General features: G+C 47.8%; 1 protein-coding gene across 1 annotated transcript in view; it reads left to right on the forward strand.

The window, feature by feature from the left end:
- The first annotated feature begins 1217 nt into the window (after positions 1-1217).
- LOC138804503 (ceruloplasmin-like) overlaps positions 1218-18704 on the forward strand; it is a 31714-nt gene continuing 14227 nt past the window's right edge. The window contains exons 1-13 of the mRNA XM_069988796.1: positions 1218-1388; positions 4711-4958; positions 6251-6463; positions 7171-7344; positions 8648-8902; positions 9919-10087; positions 11367-11506; positions 12677-12829; positions 13843-14057; positions 14973-15123; positions 16429-16641; positions 16976-17183; positions 18440-18579. Of these exons, the coding sequence (XP_069844897.1) occupies positions 1243-1388; positions 4711-4958; positions 6251-6463; positions 7171-7344; positions 8648-8902; positions 9919-10087; positions 11367-11506; positions 12677-12829; positions 13843-14057; positions 14973-15123; positions 16429-16641; positions 16976-17183; positions 18440-18579 (2425 nt within the window). The 5' untranslated portion in view covers positions 1218-1242. The remainder of the gene's footprint in view (positions 1389-4710; positions 4959-6250; positions 6464-7170; positions 7345-8647; positions 8903-9918; positions 10088-11366; positions 11507-12676; positions 12830-13842; positions 14058-14972; positions 15124-16428; positions 16642-16975; positions 17184-18439; positions 18580-18704) is intronic.

Genomic DNA, 18704 nt, shown 5'->3' on the forward strand with positions numbered 1-18704 from the left:
TGTATTTACTGTTTTAACACAAAAGGTCTACAGTTACATCAGTAGAACGAAGCATAGAACTACCCTGGGACCAGCCACACCAGTCTTGGGCATCTATCTAAACTGTTACAAGTCAGGATATGGTAAAAAAAAAAAAAATTAAAAAAAAAAAAAAAACAAAAAAACAAACCACTCGCACAACCATGTTTATTGCTGTACTACTCACCATAACCAAGGTATAAAACAGCTCACATGCTCCTCCATGGATGAACAGGTCAAGAAAATGTGGTATATATACATGATGAAATTCTACTCACTCATTACAAAGAATGATGTTACACCATTTGCAAAGAAATGGATGGAGAAATTTTCTTTCTTGTGTTGGTGTGTAATCTAAATTATACGTGTATATAAAGACATATACAGGGTCATCTGCACATATGCACAAGCAGACTGACTCAAGTATGGTATGTGCAGGGCAGCTTCCAATCGTCCAACGCCTCTGAACAATTAATTTACAGATTAACCAAATGAATACCAGGACACTGGAACTTGCTGTGTCAGGAGGTGGGAAGGGGAGGAAGGCGGAGGGATGGAGAGAGGAAGGGTGGGTGAGTACAGCCATAATAGAGTACCTGGGTGGAAATGGAACCCGGAAGCTTGAGGGGGCCGGGTGGGGTTGTGATAAGGGAGGGAGAATGACAGGAGGGTGATACTGATCAAGATGCGGTATATCCCCCCCCCCTTTTTTTTTTTACTACTTCTTAAAGATAATTTTTAAAAAGGAAGGGGAAAGTTGCAGTTAAGCTCGAAGCTACTGCGACATTAGGCTTTCACAAACAGAGCTGTGTGCTCTGGTCCCTTTTACATAATCCTCATCCTGGCGTTATTTACAGGCATGCAGGGCGGGCAGCCACTTCCTCTTGCTGGGGCACAAAGGGGGCATTTAAAGGTGTCCTCTGCCCGCCTGGAATTTCCATGGAGAATGGGAGGACGCAGAGGTATGCTTGCTCTGGCCAACAATAACTGTAGTTTTTATTTGCAGAGAGGCTTGGCAACCACGCACTGTCTTTTCCCTCCCCGGGTTTACGAGAACCAAACCGAACTGGAAAATGTTATTTGCTTTAATGAAATGATTTACTCTTGTGCAATATCAAACTGTGTCAATCAAGCAAATAAAGGAAGAAAGCCTTGTTTATAAACACCCCTGCTTCTGATTTCACTTTATTGCTTCTCAGGCTCCAATGCTCCAAGCGGGGGAAAATGAAGCTTTGGATGCTTGGCGTTTTTCTGTTTGTATCTAATTCTCCAGCCTGGACGAAAGATAGGCACTACTACATTGGAATTGTGGAGACGACTTGGAACTATGCCTCTGACAGTGGGGAGAGGACGCTTATTTCGGTTGACAAGTAAGTTGCTCTTTCTGTGGTTCATAGGCCAAAGTTATCAACTGAAAAAAATTATATAAAGGCAACTGGATGCACTATTTCCTCAAGTTGACACAGGGCTTGAAAACAAGCTCTGCTCACAGGTCTCCTGTTCTAGGTCCTCTTCATTGGAGAGCAGTCCACTCTGGAAGCTGTGGCCCTCAGCTCATTTCTGTATCACTCAGAAGTGTGTGTGTGTGTGTGTGTGTGTGTGTGTGTGTGTGTGTGTGTGTGTGTGTGTGTGTGTGTGTGTGTGTGTGTGTGTGTGTGTGTGTGCGTGCGCGTGCGTGTGTGTGTTACATCTATGACAACACTTACTGCTTATTCACCACGGGGGTACAATATTTGTACCTTTTCATCTTTTCAAGCCTCTTTTCTACTTGCAGCCACTCTGCTTGGACCTCACCTGAGTGTCTGGAGCGTGGGCTGAAGGGATGAGCCCACCTCGTGGGCTTGTTTGACACGTGCAAGTGCATAAAGCTGTTCTCAGTGCCCTGTTTGGTGCATCCCCTGTGTGCTGAGCACAGCTCACGCTAGGTACTTGTAACAACCAAGGAAATTTCCTGTCTCTACTTCCAGCAAGACTGACAAGGAGAATGACAAAAAGCACAGCTGCCCGAGGCCTTTCATTAGACAGAGGTCATCTCTTGTATTAATGGTTACTACATATTTACCACCAAATAGAAACTGGCATTCAAAAGCAACCTTCACTGTATTAGCCAAGTATTTTAGCAGTCATGAACACAAGTGAGTCTGACCACAAGAAGCTGCCAAGATTGTATCTTATACACACACATGCCATGTTTCTTAACTACTGACTATACTACTGTGTATCTTACACACACACACACACACACACACACACACACACACACACACACACACACACACACACACACACACACCATGTTTCCTAACTATTGAATCTTACTAATTGGTGCATTCTATTCTGTTTCACTACAAAATAGCTAAAAGTTGTCTTTTGATTTTCTATTTGGTAGTATTGGGGATTAAACTATTAAAATTTTTTCACAGTAAAAGATGTATAGTTGATAATAATAGTCAATAATAGTTACATTATTGTAGTAATATGCAGTGAGGGAAATTTCTGACCTAAAGATAACTGGTTTTAAAGTGGTTATTACTGGTTATAAATAGTTACAAAGTGTTTTATAATTATTATCTTTTTAATCTGCTTTTGAGATAATAGTCTCTTCTTAGGAGTATAACATTTTAATAGGTTTTCTAGAAACATTATTTTGTATGGCTTATTTGTTTTCCTGACTAAATATAAGGTAAATAATAGAGAGTTTTTATTTCCAAGGAAAAGACTGGATATAATATGAAATAACATGCTGGACTAGGGTGTGTCTCAGTTCAAGAGGCTCATTAGCAGCAGGACAAAAAACCCCAATTCATTAGCTATTAATTAAAATCAGCACAGGTCCTGCCCTATGCGGTGGCCCACCTGCCTCCTGCCATTTGTGATAAGAGAGGAAGTCAGTTTATTGGGCACAAACTAAGTGCAGGACAAACTCTCCATGGTGCTTTAAAGAATTGCCTTGTTCTGGAGATTTAGGAAACAAAAGGGCAAAGGTTAGTAAAACTTCAGGAGGGGTTGATTCTTTTGATTTTAAAATGTGGCACAGGGTCCCAGTGGCTCACATCTGTAATTCTTACTATTTGAGCAGCTGAGATTCAGAGAATTGGGGGACCGACCCCAGGCTAACTCTACATAATGCTGTGGGCCGGAAGGGAGACAGGGCACCAGACAGACAGGCCACCAGACAGACAGGCCTCCAGGCGGCATTGAGGAACTAGGAGCGGCCCCAAAGGTGACAGCCACAAGCAAACAGGGAATGTAATTCTACAACCTCAACAAACTGAATTCTGCCAGCAGTCTAAGTGAGTCAGGAAGTGGATTTTTCCACCAGGCTTCAGCTTGGCAACATGGTGATTTCATCCTGTGATGGCTGCTTCCCACTTGTGATACTACAAGGTGGTGATTTTATCCTGTGCCACAGTAAGACCAATGTTCGGATGGCTGAGTTAGCAAACCCCCTCCCCAATCCAGAAACTTTCTGCCCACGACACCCATGTTTTAGTAACCTAGACATAAATGAAGAACACCGAGTGAATTCTGAATTACCAAGAGGAGACTCATTATCTTAAAATAACAACATTCAAAACAATTTCTTGGTATTAAAAATAACACTTGTTGGTCTAATAGGAGTTGGCCTTTTTTTTGTTTAAGCAGGGCACTAAAAATAGGAAAGATGATTACTGGGAGGGAAATGTAATAGAGGGGAGCCAACAGGAAGAACCACAATTAAAGGTGACTTGTTTGCTTCAAAGAGCAGCTACAATGGATGTTGTAGCTAGACTACCAACTGGGAGAGTTCCTGCGAGCTTCCAGAAACCGACTCTTTGTCCTCAAGCCACACTCTTCAAGTTAAATAAAGTAAGACACCCAGGACTTTTTGGGGACTTCCCTCCAGGGTCCCTGTGAGGTTCAATGTTTCTCAGGTTGGGTTAGAGGAAAAATATTCACAGGAAAGACTCAAGACAACATCGAAATCTGTGTCCCAGTGGTGCTGGAGAGGTAAGGAATTCCAATTGTGAAAATCTCCAAATATGTGAACTACTTCAGATCAGTTGGCTTCAGATCAAACCCTCCCCCACCAAAGAATCTTTGTATAGAAAAAAGAAAAAGAGAATCACAGGTCAGGCAATATTCCTCCTGCTTGAGGACCTGGCTAATATCTGGGAATTTCAGTGCAGAGGCAGAATTTTGACAAACCTGTGACACTGGGTGGAAAGGGATGTGATGTGGATGCATACCCAGGAAGGACATAAACTCATTACAATTGTTCAAATACAGCCTTCGGAATTCCAGAGCAGCCTTGGTCTTTGTATTCGTCAGGGAGTGGTGCGGTTAGATCAGAGCATTAAATACCATTAGGCCAGTCTTCTGGAAGTGGAGGGGAGTCTGCTGTGGGGCTTGGACTCGTTCCTGGGTGACACAGGGCCCAGGCGGATGTGGCACCAGCAAGGAGACACCGCTGTGGTCAGCCTGACGCTGCGTCCTGCTCTCCCTCTCTGCCACAGCCCTGGTCTGAAACACCTCACAGGACTAACACACAATGCCGCCTGCCACCTGTTCTCCTGGAGCTGCCCCTAAACTGACCCGATGTAGTCATTAACTTCTCTTTAGTTGTAATGGGATTTCTGATTTCTCTTCATTATAATGTGCTTTCTCCAGAGATGGCAGCTTCTGACAGACTTGCTCTCTTTTCCCTTACAGAGAACAGTCTGATATCTACCTTCAAAGTGGTCCAGACCGGATCGGGAGCACATACAAGAAGGCCCTTTACGTCCAGTACACAGATGGACATTTCAGGACCACTGTGGACAAGCCGAGCTGGCTGGGATTCTTAGGCCCCATCATTAAGGCGGAAGTTGGAGACACAGTTTACGTACACCTAAAAAACTTTGCCTCCAGGCCTTATACATTCCATTCACACGGAGTAACTTACTATAAGGAGCACGAGGGTGAGTTAGACCGGGACTTCCTGTTATTCTTCAGCAGGGAGAATTCTAACTTCTGAGTCTGTGAGCTCTCCTTGGGTATGAGCTGTAGGTATGCCATGGAGCTCTAAACCATGTCACCTGCAGTGTTGTGGTCCACCCCGGCAATACCTGCCCCTCTGGTGCTGTGGTTTGTGTGAAGGGCGTGTGGCAGAGATTTCTGGTGCTCGGATTCTGGGTCACTGAGAGCTGCCTCCACTGTCCAGTGTCTAGTTCCTGCCTAGCTGCATAGACTGGGAGAAATGGACCACAGGCCTCCAAACCCAGGGGGAAAGGAGGTGGATTCAGGATGGGATTATCTTTGAAAATTCTACACATGCTGACACAGTCTGCTGTTGCTTCCCATGTTAACTGCAGATGCACTCCTACCCAGCTAACGGGTAGAAGTCAGTCTTAGGCATTAGCCAAACTGGGCATGCAGTCTTACAGTGTGATACACTGGAGACACAGTTAAGATGAATACAGACTTAGAATGGTCCATCTATAAGCTCACCACCAAGGAGGCTAGGGCAGCAGGACCACAAATTTGAGACTCTGTCTCATAAAACAAAAGAATGCTGCATGAAAAACAAAGGTAAGGTTTGGTCATCTTGTTTTTTTCTTTTACTTTTTATTGTTGTTTCTTCTAAGATCAGACTATAGCCCAGCTGGACTTGAACTTGTAACCTCCTGCTTCAACTTCCTGGGGGTAGGATTATAGGTGTGTACCACCATACTTGGCTTCTCTGATCTCACTCTTAATACAGGTCAAGCATTCTCCTTTTTCCAAAATGTTTGGGTACAGAAGTGTTCCAAAATGCAATTTTTTTTCAGGTTTTGGAAGATTTGTAGACACATAATAAGAAATAGTAAGTCTGGGGGAGTGGCTTCAAGAGTAAGCATGGAATTCATTTATATTTCACATATACTAGTCTGAAGCTCAGTTCATTTTTTTTTTTTTTTGGTCGGTTGTGGGGCTTGAACTCTGGGCCTGGGCGCTGTCCCTCAGCTCTTCAGCTCAAGGCAAGCGCTCTACCGCTTCAGCCACAGCGCCACTTCTGGCTTTTTCTGCTTCTGTGGTGCTGAGGAATTGAACCCAGGGCCTCATGCATGCAAGGCAAGCGCTCTACCACTGAGCCACCTTCCCAGCCCTCGCCATTATCTTTCTACTTCTCTGTGCCACCCCAAGGAGCACCATCGAGGGGGTGAGGACGATCTATTATTGCCTCTGTTTGGTTCAGACACAATCAGTAACTCTGCTGTGTGTTGCTTTCCAGGGGCCATTTACCCCGACAACACCACCGGGACCTTACAGGCAGATGACAGAGTGCGCCCAGGAGAGCAGTACACCTACGTGCTGCACACCAACAAGGAACAGAGCCCCGGGGAGGGGGATGGGGACTGTGTGACCAGGATCTACCACTCCCACATCGACGCCCCGAGAGACATCGCCTCAGGACTCATTGGGCCGCTGATACTCTGTAAAACAGGCAAGTCCACCTGCCACAGCCCTCCTGCCGTGTTCCCACTATACAGCACAACGTTGGGCGGTTTGATTTTAAATACGTTCTGTGTGTATGAGTCTGGGAGAAAGGAAGGGAAGAGCAGGCTGGCCTCCCAGCCCAAGCTGTGCCCGGACCCGCCGTGGTAGGGGACCCCCATGAAGCTAAGATGCAAAGAATCAACTCTTTGGGGATAGGTTTTCAGGATCTAACTTCCCACAGCGGTGCCTCATGAAGACTAATGGCGTCGCCCCAGGCGATGTCTCTCTTGGTTCTCTGGGGTGGTAGGGCTGTAGTGACCTATATTATGTGGGTGGAAATGCCACCTTATTTACTTACAACATTATCAAAAAGGCAATGTATGCAGCTCAAGAGCTAGAAATATCCTGCTTACCTGAGCGATGATGACGAAGCTCAGAAGCCTCAGTGTCTCAGCTATTCAGCGTCGTGTACTCACCTTTGGATTTCCATTTGTTCAGAAGCCTTCGTAGTGGTGTGGACAATGGCTATGTGAATGTCTGTCTGTCTCCCAAGCATGAGATATTGATCATGAAATCCCTCAGGTGACTGGTCCTGATTTGTGGCTGATTGAGAAAATAAATGCCATTTGAAAAATGAAAAATAAAACCCTTGAAAACATAGTAACAATGAATAATAATAACTTAATGTGCTAAAACTAGAAATGTTCACCTCAGGTTCTCTTCATAAGGAAAAGGAAAAAAACATTGACCAAGAATTTGTGGTCATGTTTTCGGTGGTGGACGAGAATCTCAGCTGGTACCTAGAGGACAACATTAAAACCTACTGCTCAGAACCAGAGAAAGTGGACACGGACAGCGAGGAATTCCAGGAGAGCAACAGGATGTATTGTAAGACTGCAGAAGACATGTTAACGCCAGATTTTCCTGAGTCAATTAATGTTTCTTTCCTTGCATGAATTAGTACTGTGTTTCTAGACTGGGACTGACAACAGGGCATCCAGGGCCTCACTGTCCTTCCCTGAATTTCTTCTTTTCCTCCTTTGTATCTCTTTGAGTTTTATTTCCCAATATTAAACTTTTTTTTTGGTCGGTCATGGGGGCCTGAACTCTGGGCCTGGGCGCTGTCCTTCAGCTCTTCAGCTCAAGGCTAGCGCTCTACCACTTGAGCCACAGCACCACTTCCAGCTTTTTCTGCTTATGTGGTACTGAGGAATCAAACCCAGGGCCTCGTGCATGCAAGGCAGGCACTCTACCACTAAGCCACCTTCCCAGCCCTTGTTATTTTTTTTTATTTTTTTGTCGGTCGTGGGGCTTGAACTCTGGGCCTGGGCGCTGTCCCTCAGCTCTTCAGCTCAAGGCGAGCGCTCTACCACTTGAGCTACAGCACCACTTCTGGTTTTCTGGTGGTTTATTGGAGATAGGAGTCTCACGGTTTCTCCTGCCCGGGCTGGCTTTGAACCGCGATCCTCAGATCTCAGCCTCCTGAGTAGCTAGGATTACAGGCGTGAGCCACCAGCGCCCGGCTTGTTATTTTTTTAATTGAAATTCACAAGAAGAAATCAGGAAAGAGATTTAAATTACCCATATTATCTCTACCAACATGATTAATGATTACTAAATCATCTCCAATATTTTTGCTGTGTGTTTTGCATGTATAGGTACATACTTGTACTTATACACACACACAGTGTATGATTTTTTTGTTGTTGTTGTTGGTCATGGGACTTGAACTCTGGTCCTGGGTGCTGTCCCTGAACTCTTTTGCTCAAGGTGAGTACTCTACCACTTGAACCACAATGCCACTTCCAGTTTTCTGGTGGTTAATTAGAGATAAGAGTCTCACAGACTTTCCTACCCAGGCTGGCTTTGAATGGCGATCTTCAGATCTCAGCCTCCTGAGTAGCTAGGATGACAGGCGTGAGCAGTGTGTATCATTTATAACAAAAAGAGCTCGTATTTTTCAGCCCCAGTGATGTGCTCAGCTGCTAATATGGTGCTGATAACAGTTCTCAGCCTGAATTCAGTTCCAGAATAAGAGTTCTATAATGGACTGGCAATGTCCGGCATGGGTATGGAAGGGGTGGGCTGGAGGATGCCCATTCTAAACTGAGTCCATCCCTGCAGGAGTCTCCACCTCTCTCCCAGGCACCCAAGCTGTCTGTCCGTCACAAGCTCTGTTCTTGACTTACAGCTGTGAATGGACACACTTTTGGAAGCCTTCCCGGCCTTTCGATGTGCGCTGAAGACAGGGTGAAATGGTATCTTTTCGGTATGGGCAACGAAGTAGACGTGCATGCGGCTTTCTTTCATGGGCACGCACTGACTAACAAGAACTACCGTACAGATACAATCAATCTCTTTCCTGCCACCTTGGTCGAGGCCTTTATGGTGGCCCGGAACCCTGGAACATGGCTGCTGAGCTGCCAGAATCTGAACCACCTGAAAGGTAGGCTGTCTTTATCCACCGGAAGGAGGGTTCTATCTCAGCAGCCGCTGAAGGGGCTGGGGAGGACAGTAGAAATCAGAATCTAAAAGCTGAGTATCTCTGAGATACTCAGGCTGATCATAAAGAGACCTGGAAAAAATGGGATTAATTTCTGGAAAAGAATCATTAATCCTGCCTGGAAAGTGTAGTTTTGTGAAACAGAGATTGTACAATCTACAGCTGATCTCTTGTGTTGAAGTTAGTAAGCTATCGTTTTACTTGCTGGCTTTTTTCTGTGTGTCTTTCCCATTCTTGGCCTTGATAAATCTTTCCTCTGTCTCCTGGATAATGTTGTCAAGAATGCATTCCCAGCCGGGCGCCGGTGGCTCACGCCTGTAATCCTAGCTACTCAGGAGGCTGAGATCTGAGAATCGCGGTTCAAAGCCAGCCCGGGCAGGAAAGACCGTGAGACTCCTATCTCCAATAAACCACTAGAAAACCGGAAGTGGCGCTGTAGCTCAAGTGGTAGAGCGCTCGCCTTGAGCTGAAGAGCTGAGGGACAGCGCCCAAGCCCAGAGTTCAAGCCCCATGACCGACAAAAAAAAAAAAAAAAAAAAGAATGCATTCCCTATTTTCAATAAACGTTTTTGTGACACTGACGTCCTGAGGAGATGGGGGGTGTGGGGTGTGACCTGCATCGCTTGTGGGCCTGGAACGGCACTTTGTGTCATCCACGCTCCTTCTCCTCTTCCTCCCTTCGCCCCACCCCGCAAGCTATGCGCCAGGCCCTCTTCTTCAATTATCTATAAACTGTCCTTTTTCATCAAACCCCCGGTGAATCTACAGGTGTTCTTAGAAACTTGGCATGTCCATCAATTCACCCAGTTCATTGCACTGGCTGCACTTTCTACCTGCTCGCCAGCTCAGTTGACAGTCATTGAAGAGAGAACCTGGTTTTGGCTCCTTTAGTCCTGGCCTCCCTGTAATCTCTGCCTCCCCTGCCCTTCCTTTAATCCCGGCCTCCTGTGTTCTTTCAGCTGGCTTGCAGGCCTTTTTCCAGGTCCAGGACTGCCGCAGGCCCTCCACGGAGGACAAGCTGCAGGGGAAGGTTAGGCACTACTATATTGCTGCGGAGGAACTCGTCTGGAGCTACGCGCCCTCTGGAGTAGACACTTTCACCAAGGAGAACTTAACATCCCCTGAAAGGTAACTTCTACCTCTTGACTCTTACGATGGATGCCGATGTGCAAATGCTGGTTCAATTCCACGCTTTCAATTACTTTGCATCTCTGCTCAGAAGCAGAGTGACTGGCTAGAAGGGCAAGGCTATGTTGAATTTCTGGAGGAACTATCGTACTCTTTTCTACAATGATTATACCATTTTACAGGTCTACCATCAACGTTCAACCACATCCTCACTGCCATGAAGTGGTATCTTTTGATGATTTTTATGCCAGGCCCTCCTGGACTTTGATCTTCCTATTTATACTTCCCATGTAGCTGGCACACACCATCGTGCCCAACTTCTCTACTGGATGAAGCAGAGACTTTTTCCCCTAGCTGACTTTGAACCACAGCCCCTCTGATCTCTGCTTCCTGTATAGATACCATTATGGGTGTGACCTCAGCACTTTTTGATGTTTTGATTTTTTTCTTTTCCGTTATTCCTGATGAGCATCTTTCTGTGGTCTTGGTTTTTTTTGAGAAATGTGTGTCCTTTGCCCACTTCTGAATGGCAGTATTTGTTCTTGTGGCTGTTGATCTGTAGGAGGTTCTTTATATAGTCTCAAAATGAATCCCTTACTGAACAATCACAAGTGCTTCCTCTCATTCTGTATGTTAACTTTCACACGCTTGTCAGTACACACGGATGCACACTAGGTGTGTGTGCATGCAAGTGTATGCGCGGGCCCTCTATACCCTCAGGCCATTTGTTAGCTACCTTTCCTGCTGCACTTTCCACAAGGCAAAGTGATCTTTGTAGAATGCCAATGAGGTAGTGCGATTCTCTCCCACACACAGTTCCTCTGTCTGTCACCTATCAAAAATCCTCTACTTGGCAAGCTAAGAACGGAAAGGCTTTGTGCAAGCCAGACACTGTGGTGAGGTTTAACTTTTTAATTTGTGAACAGTTCTGTTGGGTTGCACTGAGTTGTAGCTAATGAAGGTCGGGCGCTCCTAGACAAGAACATTTCCCAGCTGGATGGAGAGGTTCTGCTGTAGAGCCCCGTATTGCTGGGGGGCTGATGTGGACTCTTGGAGTTCTTCACTCCACCTGAAAAGTGAAGCTCCTGAGGTCTCTACTTCCTCTCCACCTTCCCTCCATGAGTGGCCTAGAGCTGCTGGCAGCTGGCAGAGAATGAGTGGAGGGTGACTGCTGTAGATCCTGAGGGATGACGCTCACGACATGCTAGCCAGGGGTTCAGGGTGCACGCCTGCTTCCCGTCACCCCAACACCAGCCTCAAACCCTTCTTCCTTTGGCAGTGATGCAGGTGTGTTCTTTGAGCAAGGTCCCACAAGAATTGGCGGCTCTTACAAAAAGCTAGTTTACCGTGAGTACTCGGACGCCTCCTTCGCGACTCGAAAGGTGAGAGGACCTGAAGAGGAGCACCTGGGCATCCTGGGTGAGTCCTGCGGAGCGCAGAGCTAGAACTCTCTCCCAAGCTCGGAGACGACAGTGACGCCAGGCCTGCCGCCTGGTTTCTACGAAGAAACCAGAGGTGTTAGGCCCCTGTTTGAACTCCCAGGGTTCCATCTGTTCCTGTATGCAGAAGAAAGAGATGGGCAGAGAAAGACATGCACATACACATGTATGTTTTACTCTGGCCCAGGCGGCTGTGGGAGGCGATGTCAGCACACACGCCAGCAACCTATCCTGACTTCCCACAGGGGTTGCAAAGTGACCGCAGAGGGAGTGACCTGGAGCACAGGAATGCTGGATTTCCCCGTGCTTTTAATCAGTTGGTGGCCCTGTGAGGAGCCGATGCGGTTCAGAAAACGCAGCTCAAGGGCCTGCCACACAGGCAGATAGACCATCTGCCCTCAGCAAAGGGCTACAGTGGGCCACTCTCCAAATCAAGTTATCAGTGGCAAATCCTCAGCGGCAAAAGCCACACTGATTTCATTTTTTTTTTCCTTAAAGAAGGAAGGGGAATGGTATATTGGTTAGCTACCAGGGAAGGAGGAGGTGGCTCCTAATGGCACAGGCCGGACGCGCTAGCGGTGACTTTTTATCTGGATCCACTAGCCGTGGCCACGGAAAGGCCGCTCACCTCCTGTGCCGCTGCAGTGAGGGCTAACGGCATTCTTCAGGCACAGACGGGGGGGCTGTCACCGTGTGCACTGCACCAAGTACAACATCCATTCCCTAATTGGTAATGACTTTCATTTTGGTGATGGAAAGTCCCACCCGCTGATAGCCTCGCTGCCAACAGGATGGAACGCACTGCTTTGGGTGGATGTGGTTTCCGCACCTGACTCTAGTGGTAAAGGTCACACCCTCTGCCAGGACAAGGCTGGGGTGGAGGGAGCACTCCAGGCAGTATGGGTTTAGTAACTGACTTTGTCAAAAAAAAGAGAGATGACCCATTAACTTCAAGGTGGGCAGAGGTGCTCCGCTCTTCCCAAGCTTGCTGTGTCCCATGGCTAATGGACTTTAAAAAACAAAAGCCAAGCTTTCCGATTTGGCACCAATGACCCCCAGTGGTGCGTGCCAGAGGACCAGCCCAAGAAAACCACAGCCTTCCACACGCGCTCCACCGGAGGAAAGGTGACGACTCTCCCTTTGTCCCCAGGTCCCCTCATCTGGGCTGAGGTAGGTGACACCATCAAAGTCACCTTCTGTAACAAAAGCCCACACCCCCTCAGCATTGAGCCAACGGGGGTGAGATTCAGCAAGGACAACGAGGGCACGTACTACGCCCCCCACAGCGCCCTCTGGAAGGGAGGTGAGTGCAGACCTCCAGACCCACCCATGGGTACCAATATGGAGCCCCCCTTTACCCAGCTGCTGGCTGCATGCAGCACCCCGCACGTCAGCCTCTGCGGTCCTCACGAATCGGAATTCTGTCTTGCTTTAACCGATAATTATCCACAACACAGGTAGCAACTTAGTTGGATGGTGTCCATTACATTTCTGAAACACTAGTTGGGTGAGGAGATTTGCAAAGAGTTCTTGTAACAACATTAGATGCTCATATCAGAATATTTAAATAAAAACATTTATGAATGTGTGTAGATCTACACATATACACATATACATAAGGGTACGGCCAAAGATACCAATGATCCAACCACGATTGTATCTTACATAATTCTTCCACTTGCATCTGTGTGTATATGTTTTAAATATATTTGAGATCTAGTGATAGTAAGTGGCTAGTCTGTTCTCTTAGCACTGGGAACACTTGTAATGTTAAGGATACAAAGGATTCCTTCGTGTACAGATGGAGCTAAGCATTTCTATTTATCAAGGGTGACCAATGAAGATCAGCGGTTCAGCCACCAATCACAGGTGGCTCAACCTTTCTGGTCGCACTTTCTTGGATAAACTTGGGAAATTTGATGGGGATCATAGGCAAGTCCCTTTCAGTCCTACGATTATTTTGTTTGGTTTTGGGTCAAGACAAAAATACCTTGATTACCCCTACTGCCTGGCATTGGCTTAGTTGGTGGAAAGATAAGGACAAAGCTCACCTTTAAGAAGGTAGAGTTGCTGGGGACAGAGGTACGGACTATACAACTGGGAAGATGGTAGGGGGGGGGTTCCTGGGAGATGTGGGGGCACAAACCAAGCCTAGGAAGAAGTTACAGGAAGCTGCCCTACACCCAGCCTTCCTCTGACACAGGGGTATGGCACAAGTCCATCCTTGGGGGAAATAAGGCATTCGCAAGTGGGTTGTCCTGTACTTTGTCACTCACACGACCATGCTCACACCCTCCCATGTGACCTTCCTCTCAGGTGGGCCCCCTCACCCTGCCTCTCATGTGGCACCCCAAGAAACCTTTACCTATGAGTGGACCGTGCCTGAAGACGTAGGACCCACTCATGCAGATCCTGTGTGCCTGGCAAAGATGTATTACTCCGCCGTAGATCCCACCAGAGACATATTTACCGGGCTGATTGGGCCAATGAAAATATGCAAGAAAGGAAGCTTACTTGAAAATGGGAGACAGGCAAGTCCAATGAGGAGATCTCCTTTTGTCAGTTCTAACGTTCCTTCCATGTGAATATCTTTTCAAGATTAAATCTCTTCCTCTGGATTCTGGCACTTTCTTCAGATCACGCTCACGGTGGATTCCATTCTCTCCCGGAGCTGACCTCAGGTGGATGCCTCCGTGGGACCATTCACATTGATAGCCATCTTTTATCTGAATAAATGATCTGAAGGGGAAGACAAGATATGTGTGTTCTCACACACACACACACAATGCTGGTACTGGGGCTTGAACTCAGGGCCTAGAAACTCTTAGCTTTTCCTCCCAAGGCTGGTGCATTACCACTTAAGCCACATCTCTAACTTTTCACTAGTTAATTGGAGTTAAGAGTCTCATTGACTTTCTTCCAGCCAGGGCTGGCTTCAAACTTCAATCCTCAGATCTCAGTCTCCTGAGTAGCTAGGATCCTTAGGTTAAGCCACCAGTGCCCAGCTTGACTAGCAACGCTTGCAAATGCTTTCTCTCCTTTGCAGTTCATTTGCTTAGATTCCTGACTGAATGGGCTTTCTGACTGGCTCATTCCCTTCACAGCTGGGACAGCAAGAGGGAGTAGGGATACTTGTCCATATCTGGACAACGTGTGAATCCCTGATCTAATTCATTGTTCAAGTTCATTGCCAGCTACTTCTTCACCTCAATCTGTCCTTGTTTTATCTGGCAAGAGCTCTCAAGAGTTTTCTGGGACGTGGGTGGCATCTTTCCTGACCACTTGGGTGGTCAAATGGAATGTTCCATAGGCCTTGTTGACAAAGCAAAGGGGGAAACTTCTCCTTTCCTCCTTCCTCTAGCTTGTTTGAACATGTGGAGAATTCTATGCAAGGAAGCCTCTGAATTTTCCTCTCTTTACCTCTTTGTTGTTCTCTCAATTTATAGAAAGATGTTGACAAGGAGTTCTACTTGTTTCCCACTGTATTTGATGAGAATGAGAGTTTACTCTTGGATGACAACATTAAGATGTTTACAACCACACCTGATCTGGTGAATAAGGAAGACGAAGACTTTCAGGAATCCAACAAGATGCACTGTGAGTACCAGTTTTGTTGTTGGTTTATTCTCAGTAGCTGATATGTCGATCACTCCAATGCGTCAATCACTTCCAATTCAGAGTAGATGCTGTGCAAGCTGTGCCCATTGCACAAACAGTACAAGTGTGGTCTCTGGACCATCAGGGTGGGCACCGACTGGTAGGTCCTGAGAATTATTCATTCTGGACCCCGCTCCCCCGCTGAATCAGAAGCTGCGTGGCCGGGTCCCACACACCTGTTGTTAAGGCTGCGGCACAGGAGAATGCCAGGCTGGAGGCTTTGCTCCCTGCGGCTTGGAGACAGTGGGCTCGTTTCACTGTTCGAAGCACAGAAAGCTGTAGTTCTCATGCTTGGCCACACTTCTCAGTCACCTGGGCAGTTTCAAAAGCTACAAAGCTCGGCGCAGCCCCAGCTCTTTAGTTCAAGCCATGCATTGGATTTGTTTTTCCTCCCAGGGTCATTCTAGAATGCAGTCAGGGACTAGAGACCAAAGTCACGGACCACTAACGGATAGGAGTACAATTTACTGTAGGTAGTAGAAAATGTAAGCTGGGCACTGGTGACTCATGTCTGTAATCTCAGCTACTTGAAAGGCTGAGAGCAGGAGATGATGGTTCAAGACCAGCCTAGGTAGTTAGAACCTGTAAAATTAACCAGCAAAAACAGGGCTAGAGGCATGAGCATCAGCCTACAAATGTGAGGCCCTGAGTTGAAACTTCAGTCCTGTCACAGGGAAAAAAAAATGTTAGAAACTATTGTTGCTTTGTGGGTTTAAGTTAGGCTTGGTTCTGACCCTATCACCTACCATTTCTAAAATACTTCTTTTGCTTCTACACTTTTGCATTCTGAATGCATCAAAAATACTACCTGCTAGAAATAGCAGTGAGAGAAAATTTCCTGCACAAACTCTTCTGCTACTCCAGACAAGTCAGAATCCCCAATCTAGAGCAGCCCCGGCTTCCCCAGTGCCGGCTCTGCAGGGTGGGAGGGCTGCCCACAGCCCAGAGCCCAGAGTAGCCACCAATGGGGATGGGGACGCATCAGCTGGCATCTGTCCCCGGGGAAAGAGACGCCCCAGGGGAGCAGGACACAGCACAGAAATCCAAGAACCATGTGGTCAGCTGCAGTCCCCAATGGTCAACAGTGTTCTGGATGGCATGTGTGGGCACGCTCACTGCTGTGGGCACACAGCGTGTGGCAAGCTTACACGTGTCTTTAGAAGGAGTGACCCAGGTTGATGCCGGGAAGGGGTCTGTCGTGCGGAAAGGACACGGAATAGAGCAGTCTGAAAACATCTGTTTCAGCCATGAATGGATTCATGTACGGGAACCAGCCTGGTCTGAACATGTGCCAGGGAGATTCGGTGGTGTGGTACTTGTTCAGTGCCGGGAGCGAGGTCGATGTCCACGGCATTTACTTCTCAGGACACACCTTCCTGTCAAAGGGGGAACGGCGCGACGCCGCGAACCTCTTCCCTCACGCCAGCCTCACGCTGCTCATGCAGCCCGACACCACAGGTTCGTTCCTCTGCCCCTCAACGTGAGCAGTGTGGGCCCCGGGCAGAGCCAGCTGGGCGTTTGATAAGCTGTTCCTTTCTGTGGGTGGGGAACGGGCCTCTGCAATGGAAGTACATAAATCTGGGTCCACTTCCTCTGCCTAACTGCAAGCGCAAAGGTCCTGCTTCAGGGACGCACAGAGGCTGGGTGACCAGACCCGTTCTCAGGACAGCAAAGGCGGGGCTGGTGTGCGGCAGGCAGGAGGCAGGTGACCAGCGGGTGCATGATAAGGCTCTGGCTCTGACTCTGATCAGGGGCTCTCATGTCTGTTCCGCGCCCCCCCCCCCCCCCGCAGGGACCTTTGATGTCCTGTGCCTCACGACGGATCACTACACAGGAGGCATGAAGCAGAAGTACACGGTGAACCAGTGCAAGCGGCAGTCTGAGGGCTCCCCGGTGTACCAGGGCAAGAGGACCTACCACGTCGCGGCCGTGGAGGTCGAGTGGGATTACTCCCCGCACAGGGAGTGGGAGAAGGAGCTGCACCGCTTACAAGAGCAAAAGTAACTCCCGCACCCAGCAGCACCTCATGTCCTCCTGCGCCGCAGCGTTAGGACCCCAGCCACAGTCACGGCCCAGGGCCTCTGCTCCTCCTGACCACCTCACCCACGCTCCTCCTCCACGTTCCTTCCTTTGGGGGAACCCTCCTGCCACTGGTTACAAACCTGGCCAAGATTCTGCCCAAAGTTATGGCTGAAACACTGCTTTCCGCACCAGCTACTGGCGGGCGATTTTTCCTCTGTAAATTCATCCTTTTTGTCTAATTGTCGTTTCCCATGCCCAAAGCTAGTGTGCATATTTTGTGACATTGTTTTAAAGCCTTGATGGCACGACAGCAGTTCTTTCCTCTAAGAGACTATAGCACCAAAGACCTTTCGTAGTGGCACACTGCAGAAAGCTCTTTTGAAAGTAGCTTGTGTGTGATTCAGTGCAGGAAAGGGGGCCCAGGCACTCGGAGGACATCCAGGGGGTAGAGCAGCGGCAGCCGGCGCCCGGCTGGTGGTCTGACCGTGGGGCTGAGCATGGTTTGAGCTGTAAAGGAAGAACAGGTTATTATAATGACTGGGGTTTGAGAATGGAAAAGGGAATGGAAAGTGTCACCTCAGTTCCTACTGGCCAGAAGCTCTGCTGTGACCAGAGGGCTCTGGAGCGCTAACGTTTTAAACCCTAAGGACACGGTCGAGAGGTCCTGTCCAACAGCTCCTCTGAGGGGGAGAGGAACCCGGGCTCCAGTGGGTGCTGGTAGCTCGCGCCTGCCACTCTAGCTACTGGAGAGGCCAAGGATGGTGGGACTTGGGTTGAGGCCAGCGTGGGCAGAGGAGTTCCCAAGACGCCTTCTCGACCCACAGCGTGGCCCAGTGCCAGGATCTCAGCATCCCAGTTACAGCAAGACCCAGTGCGTGTGAGGACAGAGAGCGAGCTCCTATCTCAAAAATCACCAGGGCAAAAAAGGGCTAGAGGGGTGCCTGACTCAAACCACAGGGACACTAAAATAACCAACAGAAGCCCTGGGGCTCCAGCAGGAGGTGGTCAGCTGGATGTCAGGGCCAGGGCCCAGGACTCCCCTGGGACAGCTAAGTGGGCTTTTTGCTACACCAGTCCCATTTTAAAACTCATTAAAAAAAATGGAATGGGAAATGATTAAAAACTACCATAATCGCTTCAAACAAAACCGTAACTATTTAAAAATTTTTGTAACTTGAAACTGAAGTCTTTTGTGTCATCACAAAGCTAACCTGAATTGTTTCTCTTTTTCAAGTGTCTCAAATGCATTTTTAGATAAGGAAGAGTTTTACATAGGCTCAAAGTACAAGAAAGTTGTCTATCGGCAATATACCGACAGCTCATTCAAAGTTCCGGTGGAGAGGAAAGCAGAGGAGGAGCACCTGGGGATTCTGGGTAGGTGGCGTCCTTCCCTCCATTAGTTGTATCATGAGGGACAGTTTTCCACACTGATACATTTCACTTTCTTGTCTTTATTACTCATGAAAATACAAAAAAAAAAACCCAGTGACTTGATTAAA

This window comes from Dipodomys merriami, unplaced genomic scaffold, assembly GCF_024711535.1.
Source record: "Dipodomys merriami isolate MVZ:Mamm:240054 unplaced genomic scaffold, mDipMer1.0.p SCAF_367, whole genome shotgun sequence".
NCBI lineage: Eukaryota > Metazoa > Chordata > Mammalia > Rodentia > Heteromyidae > Dipodomys > Dipodomys merriami.